We start from the raw sequence: 27,795 nt of genomic DNA, 5'->3' as shown, positions 1-27,795 counted from the left end.
TCCAGCAACATTTCAAAGTTTTATAAAAGGAGCTCAGGAAGTAGTTTTCTTTTTACACAGTGTTTTCCCAAGGAGACATATAAATGTATTTATTTTGTTCTTGTTCTGAAATGAAAGTGAAGGTTATGATTTCTGAGTGATGGCTACCTCAGGAGGAAAGGAAACAATTCGGGTTGTTTCATTTCAATAAATACGAGCAAAGCCACAGACTTGGCATCCCTCCCCCCCCCCATCTCCCTACTTTTCCTCTAGCCTGAAGGAAAAAAAGATTGGGACCTGATCTTGTTTTACATGTGGAGTTTAAAGGTTTTTTGTTTTTGTTTTAACTGCCATCGATTGCTGAACAAACCAGCAATATCATATAATATTAAGCCTTGGTCTAGCAAAGCCTTTAATAATCTATTCTCAAGCTGGCTTCTCTCCAGCTGCATGAACTTCCACTCTTAACAATCTCAAGTGTTCATAGAGCTACTGAGGGAATTTTGAAGTCCAAATTCCTAGAGAGGATAGCTCTGAGGATCCATGGTTCCTGAAATACGTGCAACAATAAGTCAAGCATTTGGGGAAAAGAAAACTACGTACTGGTTAAGGCCTGTTGCCAAATACATAGGAGTGTGGAAATATGGAAATCCAACCTTCTGCTTTCTTTCACAGATCTTTATCCATATTATCCATATTGGGGGATAGCAGTGACTTTTGCTATCTACCCGATTTTATTTTGCCTAGACTGTACAATGTCATTTCAAGAAAATATTTTCTTCTGTATTTGAAAGAAAACACAGCGATTTATTTAACATTACTGCTATAACTAATTATATATCACCTATTAAAAAAATCTGCAGGAAAGTTACCCATCTTTTTCCTTCTTCTGTCTTCAGTTCAGCACACGACAGGATAGATGGAAACATTCAAAAAGAAAAAAGACAAAAAAAGTCATCAAACCATTAAACTGATTGCGGGCATATATACCTCTTGTTTATGCTATGTTCTGCATTTTTCACACTGAAATGATGAGGAGGAGAGGAAACACCTGTTTGTTATCATTACAGTTGTTTAATTCACTACCGTTACTTTTTCCATTCTGCTAGCAAAAGGTTGTAACTTCTTTACGTTCTTCCCTCCCCCCCCATTCTTTGTCCCTTGAGTCATCATTTACACAACAATTTCCAATGGTCTTCTAGAAAACCTTTCTTTCTGCTAACAAAGGATATGTGTAAAAGGCAGGAGTCTTTGGGGGATGTTGTCAAAAAAGTCAAGATGATGGCTGTGATTGTGCAATACGTGTTGCACATGCAATGCATGTGAAAAGGTTAAGGCTTTGAAGATGCTGTCAGAGCCATCCTTTTGAATTTTCTGATTCCTCTGTGGACACCCCTGGTAAGAAGGTACCAAAAGAAAGACCCCCCCCTCCTTTTTCTTTAGCTATCAGCATTCTAGAACTCAGTTTCTAGCAATTATAGGAAACATGTAACCTTAATACAGCAATTCTTAATTAACAGTTTCCTTACGCAGGTCATCCTCGTCTTACAATCACAATACAGCCCAAAATTATTTTGCTAAGCGAGACATTTGTTAAGTGAATTTTGCCCCATTTTATAACCTTTCCTGACACTGTTGTTAAGTGAATCACTGCAGTTGTTGACTTTTTTTTTAAAAAAAAGTTTTATTTATTTAAATACTTTATTTACATTTAAGTATTTAAAAAGCAACGTGGTGGCTGGGTTAATCAATAATTCAATAACATACAAAAATCTTTAGTACAAATCTCAAACTGCCACATTCAATATTTCTTCTCTTTTTTCCTTAGTATTTGCTATCTCGTGTTTAAGCTAATACAATTCTTATTATATCAATTAAGTAAAAATAACATTGTTACATTTATCAATAGTTTTCAGCTTATGCATATCCTAATTGCTTTAATATTCAATCTTTATAGACAATCAATATCCTGTAATTAGTTTTTCCCAATTTTTAGTTTGCCATCAATATTTAAATTGAACATTTAATATTTCCAAATTTTGGGTAACCAAAGTTTCTTTTACCACAATTCATCACAAAATCTAATGTTCAAGATACATGTCCTATCTATTTGAATATATTGTATTTCTTACCATCTTACATCATCTAATTGATAATACAGTATAACATTCTTATTTTCTACTAATTTCCAAATGTCTTAAATTTAATAACCAAAATTTCCCGTATTTCAACATCAAATACTTCCTCTCCTTTTCTCTTAATATATACTGTCTCATATTTAAACTAATACAGTTCTTATTTTATCAACTATGTAAAGACATGTTTATTACATTTTTTTAACTTGTATATATCTTAATTACTTTTACATTCAATCTTTATAGACAATCAATATCGTATTTATTTGTTTTCCCCAATTTTTAATTTCCCATCAATATTCAAATTTATACTTTTCATATTTATACTTCCAAGTTTTACATTATTTAAGCATAATGTATGATGCTGTGGGGTGTGGGTGGAGGGCGTGGCCACCATGGTGCTGCAGGGCTGCCTGGGTGATCTACGGCCGACCATGGAGGCGGTGGGTGGCCCTATGGGCGGGCGGGGTAGGGGCAGAGTGGGGGGGTTTGGAGACAGCCAATGGGGCAGGGCGGTTTTTGAGCACTCGGTCTCTAAAAGGTTCGCCATCACTGTCATAGGTCATAAATCATAAGATATAATATAATAAATAAATCATAATATACCAATAAATCATTGATAAATCATAATATACCAATAGAAGATAGTAGGAAAGATGAGATGAGAGAAAGATGAAAAGATGAGAAGGATAAATTATATTAAATCACAATGAATTATATTCTAATTCTGATCTTCCCAGTACTGAGGTACTTTCATTAATATTTTCCTTGAGTATATTTATTTTTTTTGTGAAACTTTCAACATTTTAAAAAGATAAAGGGAAGAAAGGGGGGAAATAATCTAAGGAAACTAATAATAAAAAAGTCCCAAATAAAAAATGGAATTATTAAAAAGGCTTATTTTAAAGGTTAGGGGACCTTTGTTAAATGGCTCCTCTAAATGAAACACTCCCTGCAGTAACATTGTACAAAGATCTTATCCACAAGGCAAGTCACTGCCAGATAAAACAGCACTATGTTAAATGATATTCCAATTCTAGCTAATACACACAACTTTGATTCCTCAAAACCTACAAACTCTAATCTCTTTGCCTGAGAGAAAGCTTCACTGGACTCACTTCAGAATCGTATAAGGGAAATGTTGTAAAGGGCCTTATTGTGAAAGCAACCACTGAGAAATCTCGGAGCCTTAGACACCTTTGTTAGTTTTCCCTTCTATTCTGCCTTATTTTCATATCTGAATTCTTGGGCTGTTTCTCAGACGTTTTGTACCCTGGGATCTATACTAGAATAAAAAATACAGGGCTATAAAGGCAGGTTTGAAAGCAGAAGAATAGATCCATGAGGAAAATAATTTGACCCATGTCCCATGACATATTAACATTGTTACTCTGACAGGTAAAATAATTTGACCCATGTCCTGTGGCATATTAACATTACTACTCTGACATATAAAATAAGGTCGACATTTGAATTCCTATCAGCAGACACAAATTGATTATGGAGGAAGGGAACGGGGGGGGGGGGACTGTGCTCCTTCCTCCTCCAATTCCGGCACAGTCAGTGTGCTATAATGAACCTGATAATGGTTACACCTTTGTAATGGTGAGGAACTGGGTTTTGGATAATTAGCATAACTGAGAGAGCAGTAGAGATATGCCAAAACCTATCATGGGTAAAGTGACCAGGATTTCTTTTGAACAGAATCTTAAGAAGCTTATCATTCTCACACTATAGAAATGTAATGAATACTAATGAAGGCATCTTTAAACATTTATTAAATTAGTTAAAGATTTGAATAAGCGTTACAATAATCAAAGACTTCACTAGCTCATGTCACTGTGACATTATTGGGTTAATATTCACATTAGTTCACTAATCTTTATACCGACTTAGGATTTTGGTTTTATTTTGTCCAGAATTTAGGGTCATTGTTCTTTTCATTTTTTTTTTAACCACGTCTTATTTGAGTTTGGAAAAAAATGCTAAATAACAACATGTCAGAACAGAAATAAATAAAAAGAAGGTGATAAAGAGCTTTGCTTTCTCAAATTTAGAAAGGAAATAATCTTCTGGCATTTGTTTAAGATTATTTTATATCTCCTAAGCAGAATATTGTGTGTATGTGTGCATGCATGTGTGCATGTTTTGAAATCAAAAGCATACAAATATAGATCTCAGAAACATTAACAAATTGCCTATTTCCCACTTGGGGACTGGGAAAAAGGGGAGAAATTGGAGCAAGGAACATCCAGCTAAAAGTGATACCACTTATTATCTTCAGTGGAATGCAAAAATCAGCAGGGAGCCTAATACGTTATATCCAAATTGCAGCCAACAAGCTGAAATTAATGTCTTGAACTGTGATTGGATGAGGCACGGAATTCATGTCTAGCTACAGTAATTACCATTTTTTTTCAGATTTATTTTTAATCACTCTCAATTTTATGTAGAGTCATTGCTGGACAAAGAGAAAAACCAAGAAATATCAATATTTGTTGTTTATTTAGAAGGAAGGAATAACTTATCGAGTTGTGTCGGCACATTGCATAGACCAGAGGTCCCCAACCTTTGGGCACCAGGGACCAGTTACGTGGAGAGAGGTTTTTCCACGGACCCGAGGAGATGTGGTTTTGTGTGCTGCCTGCATCCCCCAGATGGGGTTTTGCTTGTTTGTGCGGCCTGGTTGCTGGCATGCTGCAGCCCAGTACCGGTCCATGGACCAGGGATTGGGGACCCCTGGCATAGACCTTCTAAGTGGCAGCATGTAGGCAGATCTATTCTGGCTTGTAGGAAAGTCTCTAATTCAGAAATCTAATTTACATAGAATAGTGTGAACATGCCTGGCAGAAAACAGTTTTGGATGCAGTTGTGGTAAATGGGTCAAAATATGCTTAAATGATGTATTGTTAGGAGCCACATCTTCTAATTACATGAATGTGAGGAAGTAAGTTTACTCTTTATTGATTCAAAGAAAGGATATGATAAATAAATAGATTTGTATTTTGGAATGTTTTGTGCAAATATGTTATTATATTAAAGTAGGAATTGTATATGTCAGGAGAAACGTAAAATAAACTTATGTGGGAATGGGACACTTAAGAAGTGTGTGTGTTAAACCAAAAGACACAAGGTGAAGAATGAATGGATGATGCAGGAATTGGTCAAATGGGAATGATAAGGATGGAAGAGGTGTACTGAAGTGGTTTGACTATATAGAAACAAAGACCAAGAAACAAATTTGATGTTTTGCATCCAAACTGCAAAACATATATATGATGGAAGAATGACTGGACTGAGAAAGAGTGGGAAATGGAGAAAGTTGTTGGAGGAAATTAATGAAAAGAAGTGAGAAGTTTAAAAACCAAAGGGCAATATGAATTGTGTGTGTGTATACATGGTAGAAGCAAAAATGTTTGGCAAGAATATAAGGCAGTGATGGCGAACCTTTTAGAGACTGAGTGCCCCAAAACTAGCCCCACCCTCCACTCTGCTCCCCTCCCTGCCTGCTCTACCCCACCCCACATGCTCCACCCCTGCTCTGCCCCTCCCCACCTGCCCTCAGGGCCACCCACCGCCGTCACGGCCTGCTGCAGATTGCTCAGCAGTGCCATGGCCCAGCAGTGCCATGACAGCCTTGTCCTCTACCCACACTCTGCAGCATCAACTGCACGTGACAGGCCGCGAGGGTGGAATCTTGTCCCCACTGCCCGACTGCCATGTCCTTGGCTGTGCTGCTCCGCATGGGCCACGCTCGGGGGTGACTCTCCTCCAGGGGGGATGCTGATGAGGAGGGGGCCATGGGGAGGTGGGGCTGGGGCAATGGCGGATGTGCCCACAAAGAAGGCTCTGAGTGCCGCCTCTGGCACACGTGCTATAGGTTTGCCCCCACTGACATAAGGTATGGAGAGATATAATGAATGAATTTAGTGTTATAGATTTAACTATATTTCATTTCATTTTTCATCCTTATGTTTTTAGTAGCTATTATTACTTTGATAATGACTTTGTTAGTAGCTTACTGTTTCTTACTCTTTTTCTTTGTTATGCATAATATTGCTTACTCTGAGAAGGAAAATGTGTGATGGGCGTGTATGCCAATCTCAAGATGATGTTTATAGTTGTGTGGTTGACACAAAAATTAAATAAGGAGATCCTAGCTGAAACCCCATTCTTCCTATGATGGCAAGGGGCAGTTAAGATGTCAACCTTGGTAGATCCATCAGAGACTTATGAACATCAGTGACCGCCAATGAATGTTAGATGTTAGCATCAGCCTGATAGCCTAGAAAAGTGTTGAGGAAAGGTCAGTTTAGGGAATGTTGTTGTGGTGGCATGTTATTTTTCCAGGTCATTATCCTCTGCTGCTCACTTCACTTCACACTTTCTCTGCACTGGAATCACACATTTTTCATTTAAATTATACATTACTTAAAAAGCATTGCTACTAGTTCTTTTTTTCTGAAGTATTCCTAGCCTGTCTTTTATATAGTATCACTTTTTCCCCAGTCAATCATAGCTATTCATCCCTTAGAAATTAAGAATTATATTCATAGATATTTGGGGATTGAAGATAAACTTGCTAACTTCACTTTCAAATTTTTTGACTTCAAACTACTTGCTGTATAGCATCCTACAAGTATTAATGGAAGCCGATGAAGAAAGTTTTATTAATAACAATTTATATAACCAATTCTACAATGGTGAAGAAAAACATGCAGACTTTTAAATTAAATTGCAGTTTTTATCATCTTTTGAACCAGCTTGTGGTTCTAGAACCTTATCAATTTTTTCAATATAAAAGACTGAAAATCTGCAAAGTCACAAAACTAATTTAGAAATATTTTCAATTAAACTACTACGACTACCAATACTAATATCATCAGAGGTTCCTCAAAGGCTTAAAAAAAAGGCTGTTCAGTCAAACTCCTGATGTCTTCTTCTAATGAGAGAAAGTGAGAAAGTGTAATGAAGTAGGCAAGGGGCTCTACTTAATTAAGTCTTCATTTAATCACAGAATTCATTGGGGAACTTGGACCATTCACTAATTTTCAGCCCCACAGTATTTCCTAGGATTGCTATAGAAACAAAAGGAGGGGAAGTCCTAATATACATCACCTTGAGATCTCACAGAAAAGGCAGGATATAAATACAGTAAATGAATAATAACAACAGTCTTGTTACTTTAAAATCAAAAAGCAGTGACACTTACCTAAATCCTAAGACACGAATTTCTTTGAAACCTGCAAGTTTTTCAAATATCTTTTGCATCTATTAGAGAGAAAAAGAAAAAAATGTGAAGGTAATTATGTGCCCATTCCTCAATCAGAGAAATTATCAAATATCATCTAAAATGTTTATTTAATATTTACTCCCAGCAGACCCTGTTCTAATATTTGTAAAACACAACTCTGAATGTAAAAAGAACATTACAGAACTTGTTTCTGTTCTATAATTAATAGAGTGCCAGTATCTATAAAACATTCCAGATATGAGACTTTTTACCATATATGTTGGAACAAATATATCATATAAATAAAGTTTATACCATTGCATTTTCTAGAACAGCCTTCCTAACTTGAGCTCTTCCAAGGTGTTCTGTACTACAGCTTCCATTATCCCCCAAGGATAGCATGAAGAAAGCAGCCCTTGAATCTCTATCTGAAGGAGTGCATGGAATCTCTGCATAAAGGACAAATTTACAAGTGCCTGTTCAATTAATTAACGCTTCAGTCTGCAGAAATACTTTCAAGAAAACTGAAATTAGATTTAATTTCGGTCCAACTGTATATTGATTTAGGCTCAAACTGTAAAGATTTATTTATTTGTCTGAAATCTCATTTTAAAATGGAAATGTAATTTAACCCATAACATAATAATGGACAAACAGATTATTAATTCTGAAACTTAGTATGTAGCAAAATAACCGAAAGGATTTTCTCTACTGTACACTTTTCAGGAAAACATATTCCAGAAGGGAATGTTAAGTTCTTTCAAAGCTACTTAAAGGAGTCTTACATTTGAAACAGATCTGGAAATTCAAAAGGCAAAAAGAATACCCCAAGGAATCATCTGCCAATTTATTTATTAGATGTTTATTATTTTGTATAAGTCACTCAAGGCAGCATTCATAATGCTCTTTCTTCCTAGTTTCCCCACAACAACAACCCTATGAGGTAGCTTGGTCTGAGAGAGAGTGACTGGCTTAAGGCCCAGCTGGTTTTCATGACTAAACTGGGACTAGAATTCACAGTCTCCTGGTTTTTAGGCCAGCACCTTAGCTACCACATCAAACAGTCTCTCACCAATACTCTTTTCACATTGATTTCTGCTTAGCGGTCATCTAAGCAAGTTTTGATTCATTACTTGCTGACTCTCAAAGATTTAATGAAGTGTCAGTTAATCTTTGATAATGATACACACTTGCTATCTTCACTCTAGCTCAGAGGAAGGAGAAAAATGGCCAGAGAATGACAGAGAAAATGCATATGTTGGAGTTTTCTGGCTCATCAGTATTTAATTGCATTCCACAGCTGTACTTAAATTGATCATTAGGTTTATTGTTTCAATACAATTATTGTAGAGAATTGTCCAATTAATTCCTGATTAGGGGTCAAATAATTTTTCCTAATGGTGTATCGGTCTAACGTACTCTGCTGATTCGCTAGATCTGCAGTCTGTTATAGAGATACTGGCAGTGTGTTATTGGTGGAGAAACAGATGTCATGTCTAGCTGAGAACATTAAAAAAGATGGAGAACAGGACAGTAATACCGACCTCTCATAGAGACATGCAGAAGCAGAAATACGGTATGTTACTATCTGCAGTGATAGGTCTATATTCTGATTTTTTTTTCTGTTTAAGATTCTGTTAAAAAAAATGATTCGCATTTGTTTTCATTTCCAAACTTTTGCATTTTCCAACTTCCAAATGGATCTTTCACAGGCAACTTCCCATAGATCCTCCTTTTTTTTCCAATTTTTTTTTGATGTCATTAAATTTTATTTTGTTGTGAAAAATTAAAACAGACAGTTCCCCAAATAAGCCATTTTGTAATATAATTATCTTTTTCCATATTCAACTTACCAAAACATGCATTTTTTAAAATAAAAAAGTATAGCTCACAAACGTGATCTTGCTTTTAGCAGATATTTTTCTTGACAAGAGGAAGACGGATTCCATTAATGGAACTATCCATTCAGGAGTCTCTTTGGCAGATCTTGTAAATACCCTTCTGTAGAGATCTGTGGTGTATTTCTCCATCACCTTCCCCTCCAATAGATCTGTTATCATATATATATATATGATATATATATATCTGAAGCTTGAAGTCTCTTCTTAAGTGTGCATATTTTTCACAGCTGGGAGATTTTACCATGGGAATAGTATAAATAAGCAACAAGTAATCCTTAAGGAATAAATAATGCTGTCTTGCTTTCACATATCATGATCTTAATGTTAGTTTTGATTGGGTAGATTTTCTGTGAAACAGTTGCACCAATATCATTTTATTTCTAATGAAAGCTATCTCTATTGAAGATGTAGGAGACAGGTAAAATCCCCCATACTAAAATATACTGCTCACAAAAATAAAGGGAACACAAATGTATAGGATCCTATACGTTTGTGTTCCCTTTATTTTTTTTAAGCAGTATATATTGCAGCATAATGCAGTAACATCTCTTATTACCTTGATCTAACTAAACTTAAATTGGGACACCAATAGGAAATTATCTGTATTGATACATAATTTCTTCCCCATGAGGTATTCAAATTTCCTAGTCCTTCTCCTTGCTTCTTTTCATATTTATGTCCAGTAACAATTCACATCTGTGCAGATTTCCATAACATGTGGCTCAGTCAGTGAGACAGATATTCTGACAGAGCTGAACAACTTCTCACCCTAAAATAGAATGCAGTATTGATCCACCCCAGGTGGTTAATGATCTTTATTTCATTTTGTTTCCCTCCCTGAACGAGGAATAGGGAAAGAGCAGGTAATAAAGGGAAAATAGAAACTAAAATCCTATTGGTATAGAAATAGAATCCCCTTCAGGGATTCCTGCTTTTGTAAGCTTCTGTACAGGTAACTACAAAGGGTTGTACATGGAATTGCCCTTGAATAAAGTCTGGTGACTTCTTTTAGTACAAGATATGATGGCTAGGATTGGAGCTGATCTGTTCTATGGTTTTATCCTAATATTTTATCACCTTCACTAGTCCAGGGTTAGCTTCTGGATCTGGCTCTAAATACTTATGTCAATTTATAAATCCCTTCACAATGTTAGAAAAAAAATTATCTTTTAAGATATTCCCTCTCATTCCTGAGATGATCTCTGATACTTGGCTCTAAATACAAGCAGGGCAAGTGGCTACGAAGTAGACCTTTTCTATATTTTTTCTAGCAGCTATTATTGACATTTTTCATGGAAGATTTTAATGTGAAATGGTTGTAATTTACCTTGCGTACAGTAACTTGCTGATATTATCCATTACTTAAAACAGGATAAAGTGTTCACATTACATGCTAATTATTTTATCAGGATAAAGTACTCTGTACTTGTAGCACTTTATGCAATAATGAAATATGCACAATATTTGAATTGATGCATCCTTTATTCTCCAAATTGGTTTGCAGTTTTTTTAACAAACTGTAATAACAATATTAAAATCATATAACAACAGTTACTGTTCATATGTTTAATTAATATTTAATTTAAGCATTACTAACCTTTGCAGCTTAGAAAATGCTAAGAGAGGCTTATTCACAAAATGGGGACTTACTTCCAAGAATGCTACTAGCCACTTTCTAAAGCCAGCACAATCAGCATGATGTTCCTTTATTATTTTGGCTCCTTTTTCTGGTCAGGGAGAACATTTCCAATCCAAGCACTGAACAATTAGAACTGACTATAATTTTTAAAATCTACGGACATTTATGGAGCCTGTTTATAGCCCCGAGATGATATGGGAAATGAACAGGATCCTGATTGTTAAAATGTACTAACTCCAGCCATTAGCTTGCTAATCTTAGCCCTTCCCTGTGCTACAAATATGGGACTAACTCCATTTTGTGAACAGGGACAAAGTTGGGTTAAGTAACCTCACCCTTGATATCACCCTTGTGACACTAGCCTGTCCAGAGGTAGACGTGGAGAATTATCTGCTATCCAAGTACATATATGAGCAGACATCCATAAGAAAGCAATGTTAAGTGGAAATGAATCTGCAGCCTGCTTCTGCTTATGTGCAGATATATCTTTATTCTAATGCACAAATAAAATTCTGTCACCATTTGCTTATACGACAGTAAAATGAAGGCACTTTATCGATCATCACATATGGTAACAATCTGACAATGACTAGATGTTTTAAGGGTCATTTTGAAGGATTAAACAGATGGGAGAGTCTGAGTTACCAAAGTTTACTTCTCCTTATTCCAGTAAGATTTAAGCACATAACTTTAATAAGTGAGATTTAAAAGTGCTTAACTGTGAATAGATTATACTCTCTTTTAAAAAAAAAAGACAAAAAAACCAATAGCTCAAAATTCCCAAATAATACAGTGTACTAAGTTGCTTGGAATGTAAAGAGAACTGAAGTCTAAAATATAATCTCACTTTTCTATCTCAATAAAATGCAGCAGTCCTCATTTAACTTACCACAATTAAGACCAGCAGTTCTGTTGTTAAACAAAGTGGTAGGCTATGTAGAAAACCACATGACCTCAGTTGTGTTTTCCCTTTTCCCTCTTCCCTGAACTTAGAATGCTTACTGACAGCACTGGGATAGCTGGCTTGAAACTAATAAGACTGATCAGTTTCATAACTTCAGATTTTTTTTTTTTTGCCTCCTAATCAATCTCTGGCCCTTTGGAATGCTCACCCAGTTGCTGGAATCAAGAATGGAATTAATGTTTATATTTACATTAAGGGAGGGATTACAAAAGAGTAAGCAGGCACAAAATGTGGAATACAACTGAAAGCATTGTGGTGGCACCAGAAGTTGTAAGTGGCTATACAAATAGCTTGGTATATTCCCCATTGTCTACCTGCTTCCTCTCTTCTAACTGCTTCCTCTCCAATCTCTCCACTCTAGGAGGGGGAACAGGTCAGGCACAGGAGAGATTGCCTAGAGAAATTACTTGCTCCCTCCCCCTTACAGAATGGAGAGATTGGAAAGGAAAGGATTCCAAGACAATAAGCAACCACACAACAGGGAATAAATTATGATATTTGTGTAGTGCACTTGCAGCTCCCAGCCCCCAATACGTTTAGGGCTGCCAGTGCTATCCTGCATTCCTTCTAATGTATATTTTCCATTGTGTGTCGGCTTACTCTCTTGTAATCCTTTTCTCTCCTCTCTTCAAGGTGGGGGGTGGAGGAAAAACAAGAGGTTAAACATAGGACAATGCACACTCACTGTAGTGATCACATAACTGTGGGATGCTGCAGAGGTCATAAACACAGACATTAGTTCTAAAGTTGCTTTTTCAGCACCACTGTAACTTTGAACAATCATTGAATGAGGCAGCCAATAAACAAGGACTACCTATACATTTAACTATGGCCTAGCAAACCAGAGGTATATTTTCTATGTATTCAGTAATCACAACATGTATTGTATAAGATGTTTTCCTTAAAAAAAAAACAAAGGAACAGACTTCATCTGACAAAGATAGGTTCTATTACTATTGAGGAGTGCTTTACCTGGAGCTGATATTTTGCTGCTAGTTTCTGATACAGAGGAGAAGCTGGGTTATTCAGGTCTGGTGTATACTCTTGGTTGTTGAGAGTGACACTGAACTCCACTGTCTGCTCCACAGGCAGCTTGGAAATGATGTTTGGAACTTCTAGCTTTAGCTCACAAGAGAACAAAAGAGGAAATCAGTTTCCAACCCACTTCAGAAATCTCAGAATACACTTGACACTAATATGAAACTCATCCTCTGAGTGCCTTAAGGCACGATCCACACAATCAAAGGAGCTTTTAGCTTGAGGAACCCTAGGTTCAAGAGGGAGGGAAGGTTGAAGAAAAGGAGCAAAGGCAACAAAACATTGTATATTAAAAAAAAATCAAGGAAGTCAGGGAAATGAAACAAGAAATATTGAAAAAGGGCATAGCTTGGTGGTCATATCTTAAGAAGAAGCTCTTCATGCCACTTGTATTATTGCCATTTTCACTGTAGCTACTTTGTGTGTAAATTCTTTGGGTGTACTTCTTTACACTATGTGTGTAATTATGTTGTATTTTGCACCACCTTAAGGAAATAGTGATTAAAGTCCCAGCTATCTACAAGGCACTAAGATATAGATAGCTGCTTTAGGATTTTGGAAGTTACCTCTTATGATGTACATGGTTTTACTACACATTCAAGTGATAGCATTTACACTGATATACTACCCCATAGCACTTTACGGCACTCTCTGAACAGCTTACAAGGTCAGCATTTTGCCTCCAGAAATCTGGGTCCTCATTTTACTGACCTCAGAAGGATGGATGGCCAAGTCAACCTTGAACCTCATCAGGACTGAACTCCAGGCTGTGGACAGAGTTTGCCTGCAGTACTGCACTTTAACCACTGCCTCACCAGGATTATGAATTTGTTTATTTATGAAACTATATACTGCCCCAACCCAAATTTAGAAAATCATCATCATTATCATCATCCCCCAGTGAGGCACTACCTTGATGTGGTTGTGGGGCTTGTGTACTCTGAGGAAGATGAGAGCTATGCCAGAGGTTCAACTATACTGGACAGGTCTCATCAGAGGAGTCAGACAAAGAGTGTCTCTCCCATAAAAAATATGGTCAGACGTAAATTTCAGAAAGCCATACCAGCTCAGATGTCGCCCAGGTTAACAAGGTCCACACTAGATGTTGGGGTTCCTAGATATCTGGTGAAAAATGGGTTACAGGACTCAGGGCTATTGGCTGAGCAACCAGGGCCAGCAGCTGCAGAACTACTGGAAGAAAAGGTGTTTACCTGTCACAAATACACAGTGATTGAAAACAAAGAAATAATGATCTGTTATTACAGATCAAGTCCAACAAGAAGAGGATATCTAAAATGAATGTACCAGTTCTGGAAAGAACAACATCCAGAATCAGAAATAACAGAACAGAGACTAACAGATCAACACTGATTTATAATATAAAATAAAGTATTCACAGAAACAGAATTGGATGAACTGCAAAGGTTTACCCAGGGCAAAGAAATCAAAGGCTTGCCAGAAATAATTCAGAGGCAAACCAGGGGGAGTTGGCAGTGAAGGAATCCAGCAGAGATATACAATTGTTCTCATTTGGAAACCAGGCGCCTCTACCTCAGGAAGAACAAAACCCTCTAACTAAAGAAATAAAAGAATTGAAACAAAGAATAACTGAGCATCTAGAACAGCACAAAAAAACACAATAAGGCTGCCTGCATTGAAGCTTGTTCCAAAGAAACAGCTAGCACAAGCATTAAAAGATGCAAATACTGCAATATCAAGTATGAGCACCAATTCACTGCAAGAAACAAACCAACTAATGTACAGCACAGCTGCAGTTATAACTGAATACCTGGGATGCAAAATCAACAAAGAAGAAAAACAAACAAACAGTGCACCACAAAAATGGAAGATTAGACTAGAAAATAAGATCAGCAAGTTAAGATCACATGCAAGCAAGCTAGAACAGATGAAAGAAAAGAAACTGAAGAACAAGAAGGCCAAAGAATACCTAATCAAGAAATACCACTTAGAAACAAGGAAGATCAAGGAAGCACTGGAAATAATAAAGCAGCAAATAACAGCTATAGCCAGGAACATCAGTAGATACAAAGCTCGAATTGCAAATTATAGGCAGAACCTCCAAGTTCAATCCAATCAGAAACGTTTCTACCAATCCATCAATGGAGAAACTGCAATGAATCAATCAGCACCTGACAAGGAAGAAACAGTGCAGTTCTGGAAGCAGATATGGGATAATCCAAAGAAATACAAGGATGCGGCTTGGTTAAAAGAGGTGGATGCAAATAAACAGAAGTTGAAATGAAAGAACTAGTAATAGCAACAAAAATGGTAGAAAAAAGAGCAAGGAAGATCAAAAATTGATCAGCACCAGGTGAAGATGAACTGCATGGGTTTTGGTTGAAACATCTACCATAAATGCCGGCGTATAAGACGACTTCCGCAAGTGCTGAAATCGGCGCCAAAGACGGGGGTCGTCTTATACGCCGAGTCGTCTTATACGCCGGAAATACTGGTAGTTTCCGGCGTATAAGACGACGTTCTAGGAATGCGGCCCGGCTATAAAGACGGGGGTCGTCTTATACGCCGGGTCGCCTTGTACGCCGGCATTTACGGTAACTGTTATATATCCACTCATTGCCAAGCAATTCAAAAATATACTACAAGGAGGAGAAATTGAACAGTGGCTAACAACTGGGAAAACCTACCTAATAATGAAAAATCCAGCAAAAGGGACAACACCAGGCAACTACAGGTCAATTACCTGCTTACCAACAACTTTCAAATTGCTAACTGGTGTGGTAGCTGATGCAGTACAACAGCATCTAGTTGAAAACAATCTCTTTCCACCTGAGCAGAAAGGAAACTGCCCCAATAGCAGAGGAACAAAAGATCAACTCCTAATAGACAAAATGATCTTGGAAAACTGCAAGAAAAGGAAGACCAACTTGAATGTGGCATGGATTGACTACAAAAAGGCATTTGACTCTCTGCCACATGACTGGATAATCAAGTGCCTATAAATAATAGGAGTCAGTAGAAACATCAGAAAATTTGTGCAAAGATCGATGGCACAATGGAAGACACAGTTGCAGGTCAATGGTGAGAGATTGGGAGAGGTTAATATCAAGAGAGGAATATTTCAAGGAGATTCATGATCACCACTACTATTTATTATTGCACTGTTTCCTCTGTCAACAATACTGAATAACTCAGGACATGGCTGTCAAACATCAAAAACATCTGCCAGACTATCCCACCTCCTTTACATGGATGATCTGAAGCTGTATGGAAAAACATCATCTGAAATAGAATCGCTGGTCAACATTGTCTGTCTATATAGCCAAGATATTGCAATGGAGTTTGGCTTGGACAAATGTGCCACACTTACTATCAAACAAGGAAAAATAGTGAAAACTGAAGGAATCAAGATGCCCCACAAAAATAACATTAAGAGTCTGGATGAGGAAGATTACTACAAATACTTGGGTATCCTTCAAGCTGACAACATCAAGCACACTGAAGTCAAGAAAAAGATTAGAGGTGAATACATCAATAGAGTGAAGAAGATCTTATAGTCCAAACTAAATGGAGGAAATACCATGAAGGCAATAAACACTTGGGCAATTCCAGTCATTAGATATACAGCTGGAATAGTAGACTGGACTCAAGCAGAATTAAAAGCAATGTATAGAAAGACCAGAAAAATAATGACAATGAATCATGCCCTTCATCCATGCAGTGACATTGACAGACTCTATCTACCAAGGCAAATAGGTGGGTGTGGAATACTGCAAGTACATCAGATGGTTGAAGAAGAAAAAATGGCTTTGGAAGAATATCTGAAGGACAATGATGAAGATGCACTGAAATTAGTATATCAGGAAGGCTTACTGACTACTGGAGAGACCAACTGGCCTACAAGAAAGACCAAATGAAGAACAGAATAGAGGCATGGGAAGACAAAGCACTATATGGCCAGTACATTAAAAAAAAATAGCTGGGAAAGCAGATAATAACAAGACCTGGCAATGGCTAAGAGCAGGAAAATTAAAGAAAGAGACCGAGCCCTAAGGACAAATGCACACAAAGTCAAAATTGAGAAGACAGCAACAGACAGTAAGTGTCGCCTATGCAAAGAAACTGAAGAAACAGTGGACCACCTGGTAAGCTGCTGCAAGAAGATTGCACAGACTGACTACAAGCAGCGGCATGACAAAGTAGTAACAATATCATTTGCCTGTAAGCAAGAACTGGTGGGATCATAAAATAGAGAAAGTCATAGAAAATGATAAAATTAAACTGCTCTGGGACTTCAGAATTCAAACAGACAAGCACCTGCAACACAACACCCCGGACTTAACAATTGTCGATAAGAAAGACAAAAAAGTCTGGATAATGGACGTGGCAGTGCCTGGAGACAGCAGAATAGATGAGAAAGAACTAGAGAAGATAACAAAATACAAAGACCTACAAATAGAAATAAAAAGACTGTGGCAAAGCAAGCAAGGGTAGTACCGATAGTAATAGGCGCCTTGGGTGCAATCCCAAAACAACTGGAGCACCACTTGAACACTATTGACATTGACAAATTCGCCATTAGTCAATTGCAGAAGGCGGCCTTACTAGGAACTGCTTCCATCCTATGACGATATCTGTAATACGATCAAACATCTACATCTGTCTATCCCAGGTCCTTGGTAAGGATTCGATAGATAGACAAAAATGCCAAATCCTGTCTGAACCTCTAGCTGACTGTGCAATGATTACTACTACTACTACTACTACTACTACTACTACTACTACTACTAATTGGATGGGACCTTGGAGGTCTTCTAGTACAATCCCCTGCTCAGGCAGGAAATCCTATACCATTTCAGACAAATCGCTGTCCAATCTCTTCTTGAAAACTTCCAGTGTTGGAGCATTCACAACTTCTGGAGGCAGGTTGTTCCACTGATTAATTGTTCTAACTGTCAGAAAATTTCTCCATAGTTCTAGGTTGCTTTTTCTCTTTGATTAGTTTTCATCCATTGCTTCTTGTCCTGCCTTCAGGTGCTTTGGAGAATAGCTTGACTCCCTCTTCTTTGTGGCACCCCTGAGATATTGGAACACTACAATCATATCACCCCTAGTCCTTCTCTTCATTAAACTAGACATATCCAATTTCAGCAACCATTCTTTATATGTTTAGCTTCCAGTCTCCTAATCATCTTTGTTGCTCTTCTCTGTACTCTTTCTAGAATCTCAATATCTTTTTTACATTGTGGTGACCAAAACTGGATGCAGTATTCCAAGTGTGGCCTTACCAAGGCATTGTAGAGTGGTATTAACACTTCACATGATCTTGGTTCTATCCTTCTGTTAATGCAGCCTAGCATTAGCTTTTTTGGCAGCTGCAGCACACTGCTGGCTCATGTTTAAGTGACTGTCTACTAGGACTCCTAAATCCCTCTCACAGTTACTACTATTGAGCAAGTTACCACCTATACATGTGGTGGCGAACCTATGGCATGCGTGCCACAGGTGGCATGCAGAGCCCTCTCTCTGGGCATGTGCGCCATCACCCCAGGCCTAGGCCTTCAGCTGGGTTTTATAAAACCTTTTTGCTTTAGGCCTCCGCCGCCGTGTGCAAAAAAAAAAAAAAAGGTTCAATCAATCAAGTTCAACTTCTCGTGGGGAAAAAAAAAGATCTCACAAAGTTGGAGTTGATTGATTGAACTTTTTAGTCCCACCCAGTCTGCCGTTACCACTGCAGCCCTGCCCACCCAATGGGCCACGCCCACCCAATAGGCCATGCTCACCCGGCACCTGACGATACATAAATGGATTTTGGGTTGCAGTTTGGGCACTCAGTCTCTAAAAGGTTCATCATCACTGAGCTATACTATACCTGTGCATTTGGTTTTTCTTGTCTAAATGTAGAACCTTACTTTTTTCACTCATTGAATTTTATTTTGTTAGATAGTGCCCAATGTTCAAGTTGATAGTACATATATAAAATACAGTGTATCAAAGTAAGCTTCACAACTAAGCCTTGTAGGCAAATTGCTTACATATAATGGGCTGTCTGCTAAAACAAAGGAAGGCTATGGCATACACTTGAAAGAAAACAGGGACTCCTGTAATTGTGGAGCCTATCTGGCAAGGACAAAGAGTGTTTATTCACAGAGAATATGCATGTGTAAAACTTGTATCAATTTAGAGAACTGATAACAGTAACAAAGAGTTAGACATCCTGCATACCACAACTAGAAGTTAGGAATAGAGATGGCCTGGAGCAAATAGAATGTGTATTATATAGCTCCTGGAGCATTCATTAGCCAAGGCTTAGGAATAGGGATGGCTAGAACCCAATAGGATCATTACTGAAATGTTTATTAGATAATATTTCTTATATATCCTGCCTTATCCCGCCTTCTGCCTTAGTGAAATTGTATAAAGCTTTCTTAATTCTATTGTTTGAGGTTCCTAGGCATTTTCTGGCCAGGACCCCTTTTCTTGGAGTGCTTTAATAAAAGAAAACAAAACCTGCATCTCGCGTCTGGTGTTTTTCATTGGCTTTGGCACCAGGCTCAGATCCGGATTGGGGAACAACACATACACAACTGATAGTGTTCCTGATGTTATTTCCGTCAGAATATATAGAAGCTACATATTCTCTTTCTACCCATGTCTTCCCGTTCTTTATGTTTTTTTATTAGCTAATGAAAAACTAACCTTTTACCAGTGTTTAAAAGTAAAGCACATATGAATGGATTCAGGAGAGTATGATAATAAGGCTGTCTCTTCCATTGGATCATTCCAAAGTGGGAAAACGCAGGCAGCAGTTTTTGCCTTCTCCAGGTACCTTTGTTCTCCTCTACTTTCTTATTATAGCAGAAAGCCGAAAGGAGGAAAATGCTTTCTGTTACTGCTAATTGATACATAAAACCTACTCTCAAGGAGACTCAAACACAAGAAAGGCCTCCAGCAAAACCCTGTTTAACTTCAAGGGGATTGAAGTAATTCACTTATTGGAGTTAGAGGGATTACTCAAACATGGGTACAATTCTGATATCATGGGGATCTCTGGAGCTTGTGCTAGCTACAATATGGCTCCAAGCATGTGACATCTGTTTGGAATAAATCTCTAAAGGGACTGGGTAGAGAGAGCAATATAAAAGCTGAAATGCTAATCAAAGGAGTAGCTTTCGCTTTACAGGCAGCAAAGGCAGATAAGGCAGGCTTAGAAGATAGAGAAATACCATAGGAGAGGAAATAAAACACTAAAGCCAGAGAAGAAAGATTGTGGAGATGCTCAGTTGGTTTGTAGAATTAGATTTGAGACCTTGCATTTCTACTATGTAGAAAAGAAGTGAGTTATATAATGATGAAAAAAGCTTTATTTGGACATTGGTGCAATCCTTCAATGTCTGTTTCTGTTCCTTAGGCATAGGCAAGAAGTATAATTCACAATTAGCTAAGATGAGAGACCCTATTCGATATGTACATTCTAACTGAAGGAAGCAGAGGAAAAATAAGTATCAGTGATGAGCTAGATCAGAGGTCTCCAAACTTGGTAACTTTAAGACTTGTAGACTTCAGTTCCCAGAATTCCATAGCCAGCTGGCTGAGGAATTCTGGAAATTGAAGTCCACAAGTCTTGAAATTACTAAGTTTGGAGACCCCTGAGCTAGACCATCCTGTGAATTGCTGGGTTGGGAAAATGAAGTGCGACCACTTTAGTAGAGAGAATGCTGTTGACTCCTCACCTTTCCTGATGTTTTGCTGTCATTGACAATCTCATTCACAATGGTATCTGTAGAGATCACTGGGAAACAAAAATAAAAAAGGATTATTATTATTATTATTATTATTTCTAGTGTGGCTTTCTAGTCAATATCATGAGAATTAAGAGCAAAATTGATAAAACTGAGTTGTTTCCTTTTGAACAGAAGTTAAAACCAAAACATAAATTCAGGTCTTGTGCTACATATAATTCTAATACCTGTATTTGTGAAAAAGCTGCAATTTTATGGAGAAACCAGATCACACTGAATTTAATGAGACATCACTGCATAAATGTGCCTAGGATTAAATGCTACAGTAAGAGCTAAACTGTACATTATCTCTTTCATATAATTATTTTTTTTTAATGGGTATGTTCAAGGAAGGTGTAAAATTCCTGACTTAGTGCTGGAAAGTTCTATTGAACTCTGGAATTTTCTGTTCCTGGTATTCTAGAGAAAGATGAGCAATTCTCCAGCATGACTGGATGGAGAATCCACAAATGGGTTGCCTTAATCTTCCTGCTCCAATAAGACTAAGTTGAAAACTCATCATGCTGAGAAAAGGCGTTCCGGTAAGACAACGCCCCTTCTCAGAAGTAAAGCCTTCTGGGAAAACCCCCCCCCCATATTTATGCAGTTACTCTCTACATCAATAGTGTCATGATTTCAGATATATTTGCTATGGGTATGGGGAAGAATATTTAATTAGCCCATTCAGCCATTCACTTTTATAGCAACTAATGAAAGCAAACTTATATTAACTTGTTATTTAATTCTATGCAAAAGGATTTCCTTGTTGCAAATTTATTTTTTGATAGCTTCGACCAGTTTTCTTCACCAAGAAAGCATGATAAATATTACATGATTAAAATGTTGCAGTTTAAGTGTTAAAATATTTCTCAAACCAAATTTTACAATAAAAACCTATTCCATTACATTATATTTCGTTTGCGCTATTTACTGCATCTGCATACTCTGAACTATATGTTCAAACAATAACAAGCTTGAACTATGTAATGTAAACTCATAGACACATATAGTATGCATGCTTAATTTTACCTGTAGCGACAGAAGGTGGTTCTTCAGATTTCTTGCCACTGGATTTTTCTGCAGAAATGTCCTCTTTTCTGGGACAAAAAAGTAATAAGCAAAACTATAAATTAGACTATGAAAATGAGAGCAGCAGGAATTCATTTCTTTCCAGTTTAGACATTAAAGCCATATTCTGTCTAAAGATAGGCTTTTACAAATTAAAAATAAAGAATCACAACAAAATAGGCTCACATTGTTTTTTCCATAATTTATCTCTCCAATATGCTCATGGTGCTCCTGATAAATGAAACCTGCCAAGGAAACACTGTTTAGCATAAATCCTTATGGCAGCTCTCATCAGATGAGCAGCAAATATTCATCAAAAATGTACTTATCATTATCAATAAAGAAAATTAAGTTCAGACAGTGCATCTTTAATGTAAACCCTAAATTAGGAGAGCTTTCCCCCCCAAAAAAGAAACTATATACCTCAGTTATTTGGGTACTAGCTATTTGTTTCTATGAATCATATTGTAATCCATAGAATTCGCTGATTTCTATTGCCTAATTAGTACTAGGAATACTAACTGGACATCTTGAAAATGTAGACAAAATCAGAATGTTATATCACTTAATATACTATTTAAATAAATCATTTGTCAAAAATGAATATGAAATCAGAAGGTGATAATTAAAAAAAATACAATTTAATTTTACATAATTCAGTTATTTTGCATCGTGATTAGTTGGAAAGCGAAACCATTTTGGATTATGAAAGTGATTCAGTTTACACTAGTAAACTACTCAATAGTTCAGTGGTGAAGAGTCAGACTTCTTTTATAAATGGCAGCCTTGGGTATCTAGACATAGCAATCTAGATACATTCTAGATACGTCCATCTCAGGCATCAGAAGGAGTCTTATACATGTAGCATCTTTTCTGACAATTAAAAGGCACATGCTTTCATGAGCTGCAGCTCACTTCATCAGAAGCACAGAGTAGCCAGACTGGTCTAGAATTTAAATTGGAGTAAGGAAGGAAGACAAATGCAGGTGCAGGGTTACATGTGAACTAGATTTCAAATACCTTATCAATTAACTATTATAACTGTTAAAAACCTGTTGTGTTCATTGAGATTGCCTGAAAACTTACTGTATATGACTTCCACAATTTCTCACTCATTGGTAATATTAAAGTCCCATTTCCCTCTCCCCCCCAAAAAAAGTCAGTTTGACTTCTATTATAAAATATTATGGGTGACTGAAAAAAAAATCTGACATTTGTCTTTGTTTTGAGTCTTGTGGTCATGGTTGTCAACATTATTTTTTTTAATAATCCCCCCCCCTCATTTATCCCATGAATAATCCAGAGAGGCATTAGTAGCAGATGGTGGAATATATCACATTAGAAAAAGAACACCTAATCTTGTGTAGGTAAATGTTAGAATTTATGGAGGTGCTCTTGGGGAAGATGTGGGGGCAAGGTAGAGATAGACATTTGTTGCAGGACCTGGTTCCCATGTTAGCATCATTGGCCTGTTGTCTCTTGTTGCTTATGAGAATCCACTTCAAGCTGCATGCAGGTATTAGCCTGCCATCCAGTGCCTGAAAAAATGCAGTGTCATCGTCCAATATGGGCTATCACATATTAATAATGAGCTACTAGACTCCTGATTTCTTTTCTTTTCTTTTTACCCATACAGTAACATGTCTCTTCTCCTATGTTATTTCAGAAACTTCATCCTTCATCCTGCATGGCATGGGTTCTATACAAGGACAGGTCACCTAAAAGATTCTTTTTTCTATTAGAGCAAAATATTTTATCTTTGAAAATGACAGCCTTTCAGACTTGTGAGATTCTGTTAACGTAACCTTATAATAAAATAGAATTAGCTCATCTAGTCATACTTTCCATCCAGTCTAACTTGCAAGGCTGACATCAGTCTTGCAAGTCTGAAAGTCTCATCTATTGTCTTTATAGCCTAAGAAACTAGGGAGGCCCCACTCACAATCTTGCTGCTGGCTAAGATGTCTTTAATCTGACCATTCCCTTAGTCTCTTTCCCTGTTTCCCAAGATCGTTTCCATTTCTCTTATGCACTGAGGTTAAGAGTTTAGATCAGCAGTTCTCCAGCATGATTGGATGGAGAACCCACGGATGGGGTTGTCTTAATCTATCTGCTCCAATTAGACTAAGTCTGAAATTTAGTACCACCCCCTCTGTGCCAACTGCACCCCAGTTTTAGACTTAGTCTCTTTGCTCTAAGACGTGTTTTTTCTTCGCTCCTGGAGCAGAAGACTGTGTATTCCTATTTTATGTTATTCCCTTTAGCTTAGTGCTAACCATTTTTATTAATAGATTTGATAATTTAAAAAAAAAAAAGAAATTTTTTTTCAGTGATCATCCCAACAATTAACTTTATCACAGTGGTTCTCAACCTGTGGGTCGGGACCCCATTTGGGGTCGAACGACCATTTCACGGGGGTTGCCAAACAACGCAGTCCGCCATTTTTTCCCCTTTTCCTTAGCTGTGCTACTCCCTTTTATTCTATTGGCTTTTGAAAGCCTAGTATGCTATAGTTCATAGGCTGCAAAGAGTTGGACAAGATTTAGAGACTGAACAACTAAGGGGAAGATTTCCACATAGAAGCATATGTTGCAAGACAGAGGATGGCAGCTGGGTCACTATATCAAGACAGGAGACAGAGATGAGGTTGTAGACTTCAGGGGTTTAGGACAGAAGAGGTTTAGGACTTCCAGCCTTTCACCTTATAGGCTACTGATGCAACTACAAATTTTCTAAGTGCTTGTATCCTAAAACTTGGTGCACAATTTTGCATAGATGGATCAGTTATAAGATTGATTACTTCAAAGGAATCTTTGCCTACCTTGCAAGAATGGTTTTTTAAAGTTTCTTATTTGGTGGAAATGGCAAAGATTTCGGCTTTTTTAAAGGATCAATCGCAAGAGAAGTTTTTTGCGGTATGGGAAAAATGGATAGATTTTATACAACATAAGTTGGATATAAAAAATATTACTTAGTTTTTCAATAACTTAGATATAAATCTCAATATTTTATAGATTGTATTTTTTTTCTTCTCTTTTCTTATATTTCTTATTTTTATTTTATCTTATTTTACTTTTTTTTATATATACATCTTTTCCTCTTTCTTTTCTCTTTTATTCTTTTTTTAAGCATTTTTCTTTTTTAATATTTATGCTTTTCTTTTTTACATATATATTATTGTTAATTATCTTATAAGTTTATGAAATGTATTTATATATATTTATGGTTTATACTTTTTTAATTTCTTTTTAAGATTTTTAGAAATTTTAATTAAGCCTATATTCAGCTCTGGGAAGGTTGGGGGGGATGGAGTGGGAGGGTTGGGGTGGTTGGGTAGGGTTGTTTTTTGTTTTTTATTTTTTCTTTTCCCTATTTGTAAAAATTTTAAAAATTTTCAATAAAAAAAAGATTGATTACTTCAAATGTTTTTGCAAACTGGATAGGATTGTAGGGTAAATTCTTCATGAATGATCCTGGTACTTTGACAGTCAGGTACATCACTCATGCATGAAAGATGATGATAATTTTCTTCATTCCATGAAATTAAATATGTCTTTAGTCAGTATGTTTAAATCTGTTCTATGTATACATATGTGTGTGTGTGTGTGTGTGTGTGTGTGTGTGTTTGTGTGTAGAAGCATTCATACATCTCTATGTAATTTATATATTTGCTATTAAAAAGCAGCAGTTCGTATGAGAACTTCTAATGAAGTCCTCTGTTTTGATTACTTACCTATCCTGGAATGTCCTATGCTTTACTCTCTGCAAGAAAATTTTTAAAGAAAGAAGAGGATTATTTGGGAGCTAACCAACCAACAATCAGAAGACAATGATGCATTATCATGTCTGGCATGATTCAATTATTAGTAATTTTCTTGGTTTGTTAATATTTCTATGTATTGCTACTATATATAGATACTTCTACATAGTTAAAAACACATTTTAAGTCTTACCCTTTGAATTATCTCCAGGTGTTCTTGGGAATTACTAAAATTTTTCCCAATGTCAAATATATAGAAAGTTTCTTTCTGACAAGCTGTCACCCAGTTCTGATATTCGGTTGTACCTGGAATCCGATCCAAAAAGATCTGGAAAGCCTCCCATACTGCTTCCTGGCAAACTGAAGGAACACAGTAAGAATACAAGGACTTTACAGAAAGTCTTTCGCCAAATTTGATCATAGTCATGCAATTGTTCCCTTTGATATCTATCTTAGGTCACATTATCATTCTTTGCTTGATTTCATTATCCAACTTTACATTTCATCTTGATGGAATATATCAGGGTTGGTTTTTGGCATTCATTCACAACAAATAATTTATTGTTGTCCCAGGTAATGGGACTTATCATAGATAAGCGCAAAGTGATTTGCTTCAGTGGAGTTGTTCGCATTGCAGAGACAGCAGGATTTACTTTGCTGAAAGAAAGAAGCCACCCAATTTGTTTCGATGCAGCAGTCCAGTTGGCCTTAAACTATTTTGGACCAGAACTGAGAGAAAAGGCTTTTCTTGGCCTCAGCACTGGCCAATGTGGTTCAGATTCATTGACCTTTAAATTACCTGCAGCATGTGCTAGAGCTATTCTTCTTGGGAGATGCTGATGGTCAACCTAGAAGATGCTCCAGACAGACTGATTTCAACCCACACTATGGAAAACCTAGTAGGGTTTCCCAACCTTTGGTTGAGAATCATGTTGGCAAACTCAGAAGAAAGATGTTGGAAGGAGCACCAAAGCAGTACCTAGTGAAGTGAGATGGTTGCTTTGCTTCATTGTCAGAAGGGAAAGTGATACATAGTTTGCTTCTTGAAACAACTTTTTAAAAGGGCGCTTTTACACTTCAACAAAATGAAGAATCCTTTCCAGGTTTGACATGACCGACTTCTCAGTCCAAAGCAGAGGTTTGCTTGCCTTCATTCTAACCAAACACCAAATCAAAGGCGCATCATTTCACCAGAAAATCAATACTTTGGATTTCATTTTGATCATATCTTTCAATATTACCTCAGAAGAATATTTTCATCTTCATTCTGATTAAAGAAATGCTTCATTTGTACACCCAAAGAGGAGAAATTTTATTTTAATTTTTTAAATTTTAATTTTAATTTTGAACACATACTTCATTTTTAGCCTAAAATGTGTGTGTGTGTGTGTGTGTGTGTGTTTTGGGGGGGGGGTAATTACAGCAGAGGAGGGAATATGCTTTGTGGTTGCCATACTGATTACATTAGTTGCATAAATATCTATGGAGATTCTTAGTCATCCAGGTCATGGTTGTCCCAAAGGTGCTTTTTCACGAGGCAACTGGACTTTCTTTCTTTTTTTAAAAGTTGCCTTATGAAAAAGCGTCTTTGGGACATTTGCTGCATAGTACGATCAGTGAACAAGGGTACATGGTTGATTTGTAAATCCCTAGTTAATTTGCTGTTTAGGTGAGCTTTAAAAAGGAGGGGAAAAAAACAATTAAAAATGGACAAACCATACATATTTTGCTTCTCCACAGGACTGATTCTGCCTTGTTTCTAGATTGTTCAACAGGGCATAATCTATAAACTATGGCCTGGCGTCATCTGTGAATAGAAAGCCCACTCTTGCTCTCCGTGCGTGATTTCCTTCTTTTATTTCTCTCAATGAACTTCCACAACAAGAAAGTCTGCTTTGATTTAAGCAGAATCCCCATGAAAACAGCTTTCCCCTTGTGTTTGTTTGCACTAATTGGTTGAATGTTTAAGTGATCTTTCCTGGGGATGAATAACTAAACGAAATACCAATGCAGTAACTAGGATGGGGCATAATATCCCTTGTGGCTCTGGGAAGCCTTCTGCCTTCTCATTTGGGTAAATAGGACCAAGCATATGCAAATGCACAAAGCTAATAAGGCTTATGAACCAGCACACAGCAGGCTAAAATCTCATGGCTGTAAGGAAGAGGCCTAACAGTTTCCTCCATGGACTCTTGTTAGTAGTCTTATGCAATTAACACAACAAACACAGCAAGAAGGGCTAATATGCACACAAATATTTGACAACCTGCTGCTTGAAACTGAAAGTGTGCGAGTCAGGTCACAGAAGCCCATTAATC

General features: G+C 37.0%; 1 protein-coding gene across 2 annotated transcripts in view; it reads right to left on the bottom strand.

Annotated features, from left to right (window-relative positions):
* Positions 1 to 27,795, bottom strand: part of IMPG1 (interphotoreceptor matrix proteoglycan 1) — an 86,735-nt gene that overhangs the window by 33,124 nt on the left and 25,816 nt on the right. Inside the window, exons 3-9 of one of the 2 annotated variants that reach the window (XM_039346611.1) lie at positions 25,671 to 25,837; positions 25,451 to 25,479; positions 21,679 to 21,746; positions 20,602 to 20,660; positions 12,824 to 12,976; positions 7,327 to 7,385; positions 852 to 872 (exon numbers count right to left, since the gene is read on the bottom strand). In XM_039346611.1, the coding sequence (XP_039202545.1) occupies positions 852 to 872; positions 7,327 to 7,385; positions 12,824 to 12,976; positions 20,602 to 20,660; positions 21,679 to 21,746; positions 25,451 to 25,479; positions 25,671 to 25,837 (556 nt within the window). The remainder of the gene's footprint in view (positions 1 to 851; positions 873 to 7,326; positions 7,386 to 12,823; positions 12,977 to 20,601; positions 20,661 to 21,678; positions 21,747 to 25,450; positions 25,480 to 25,670; positions 25,838 to 27,795) is intronic. The other variant, XM_039346612.1, reaches the window with a different exon arrangement.

The sequence above is a fragment of the Crotalus tigris genome, unplaced genomic scaffold, assembly GCF_016545835.1.
Source record: "Crotalus tigris isolate CLP2741 ecotype Arizona unplaced genomic scaffold, ASM1654583v1 scf7180000018016.4438896, whole genome shotgun sequence".
Taxonomy (NCBI): Eukaryota; Metazoa; Chordata; class Lepidosauria; order Squamata; family Viperidae; genus Crotalus; species Crotalus tigris.
The sequence above is the reverse complement of the archived record's forward strand: the minus strand, read 5'-3'. Positions and strand labels throughout refer to the sequence as shown.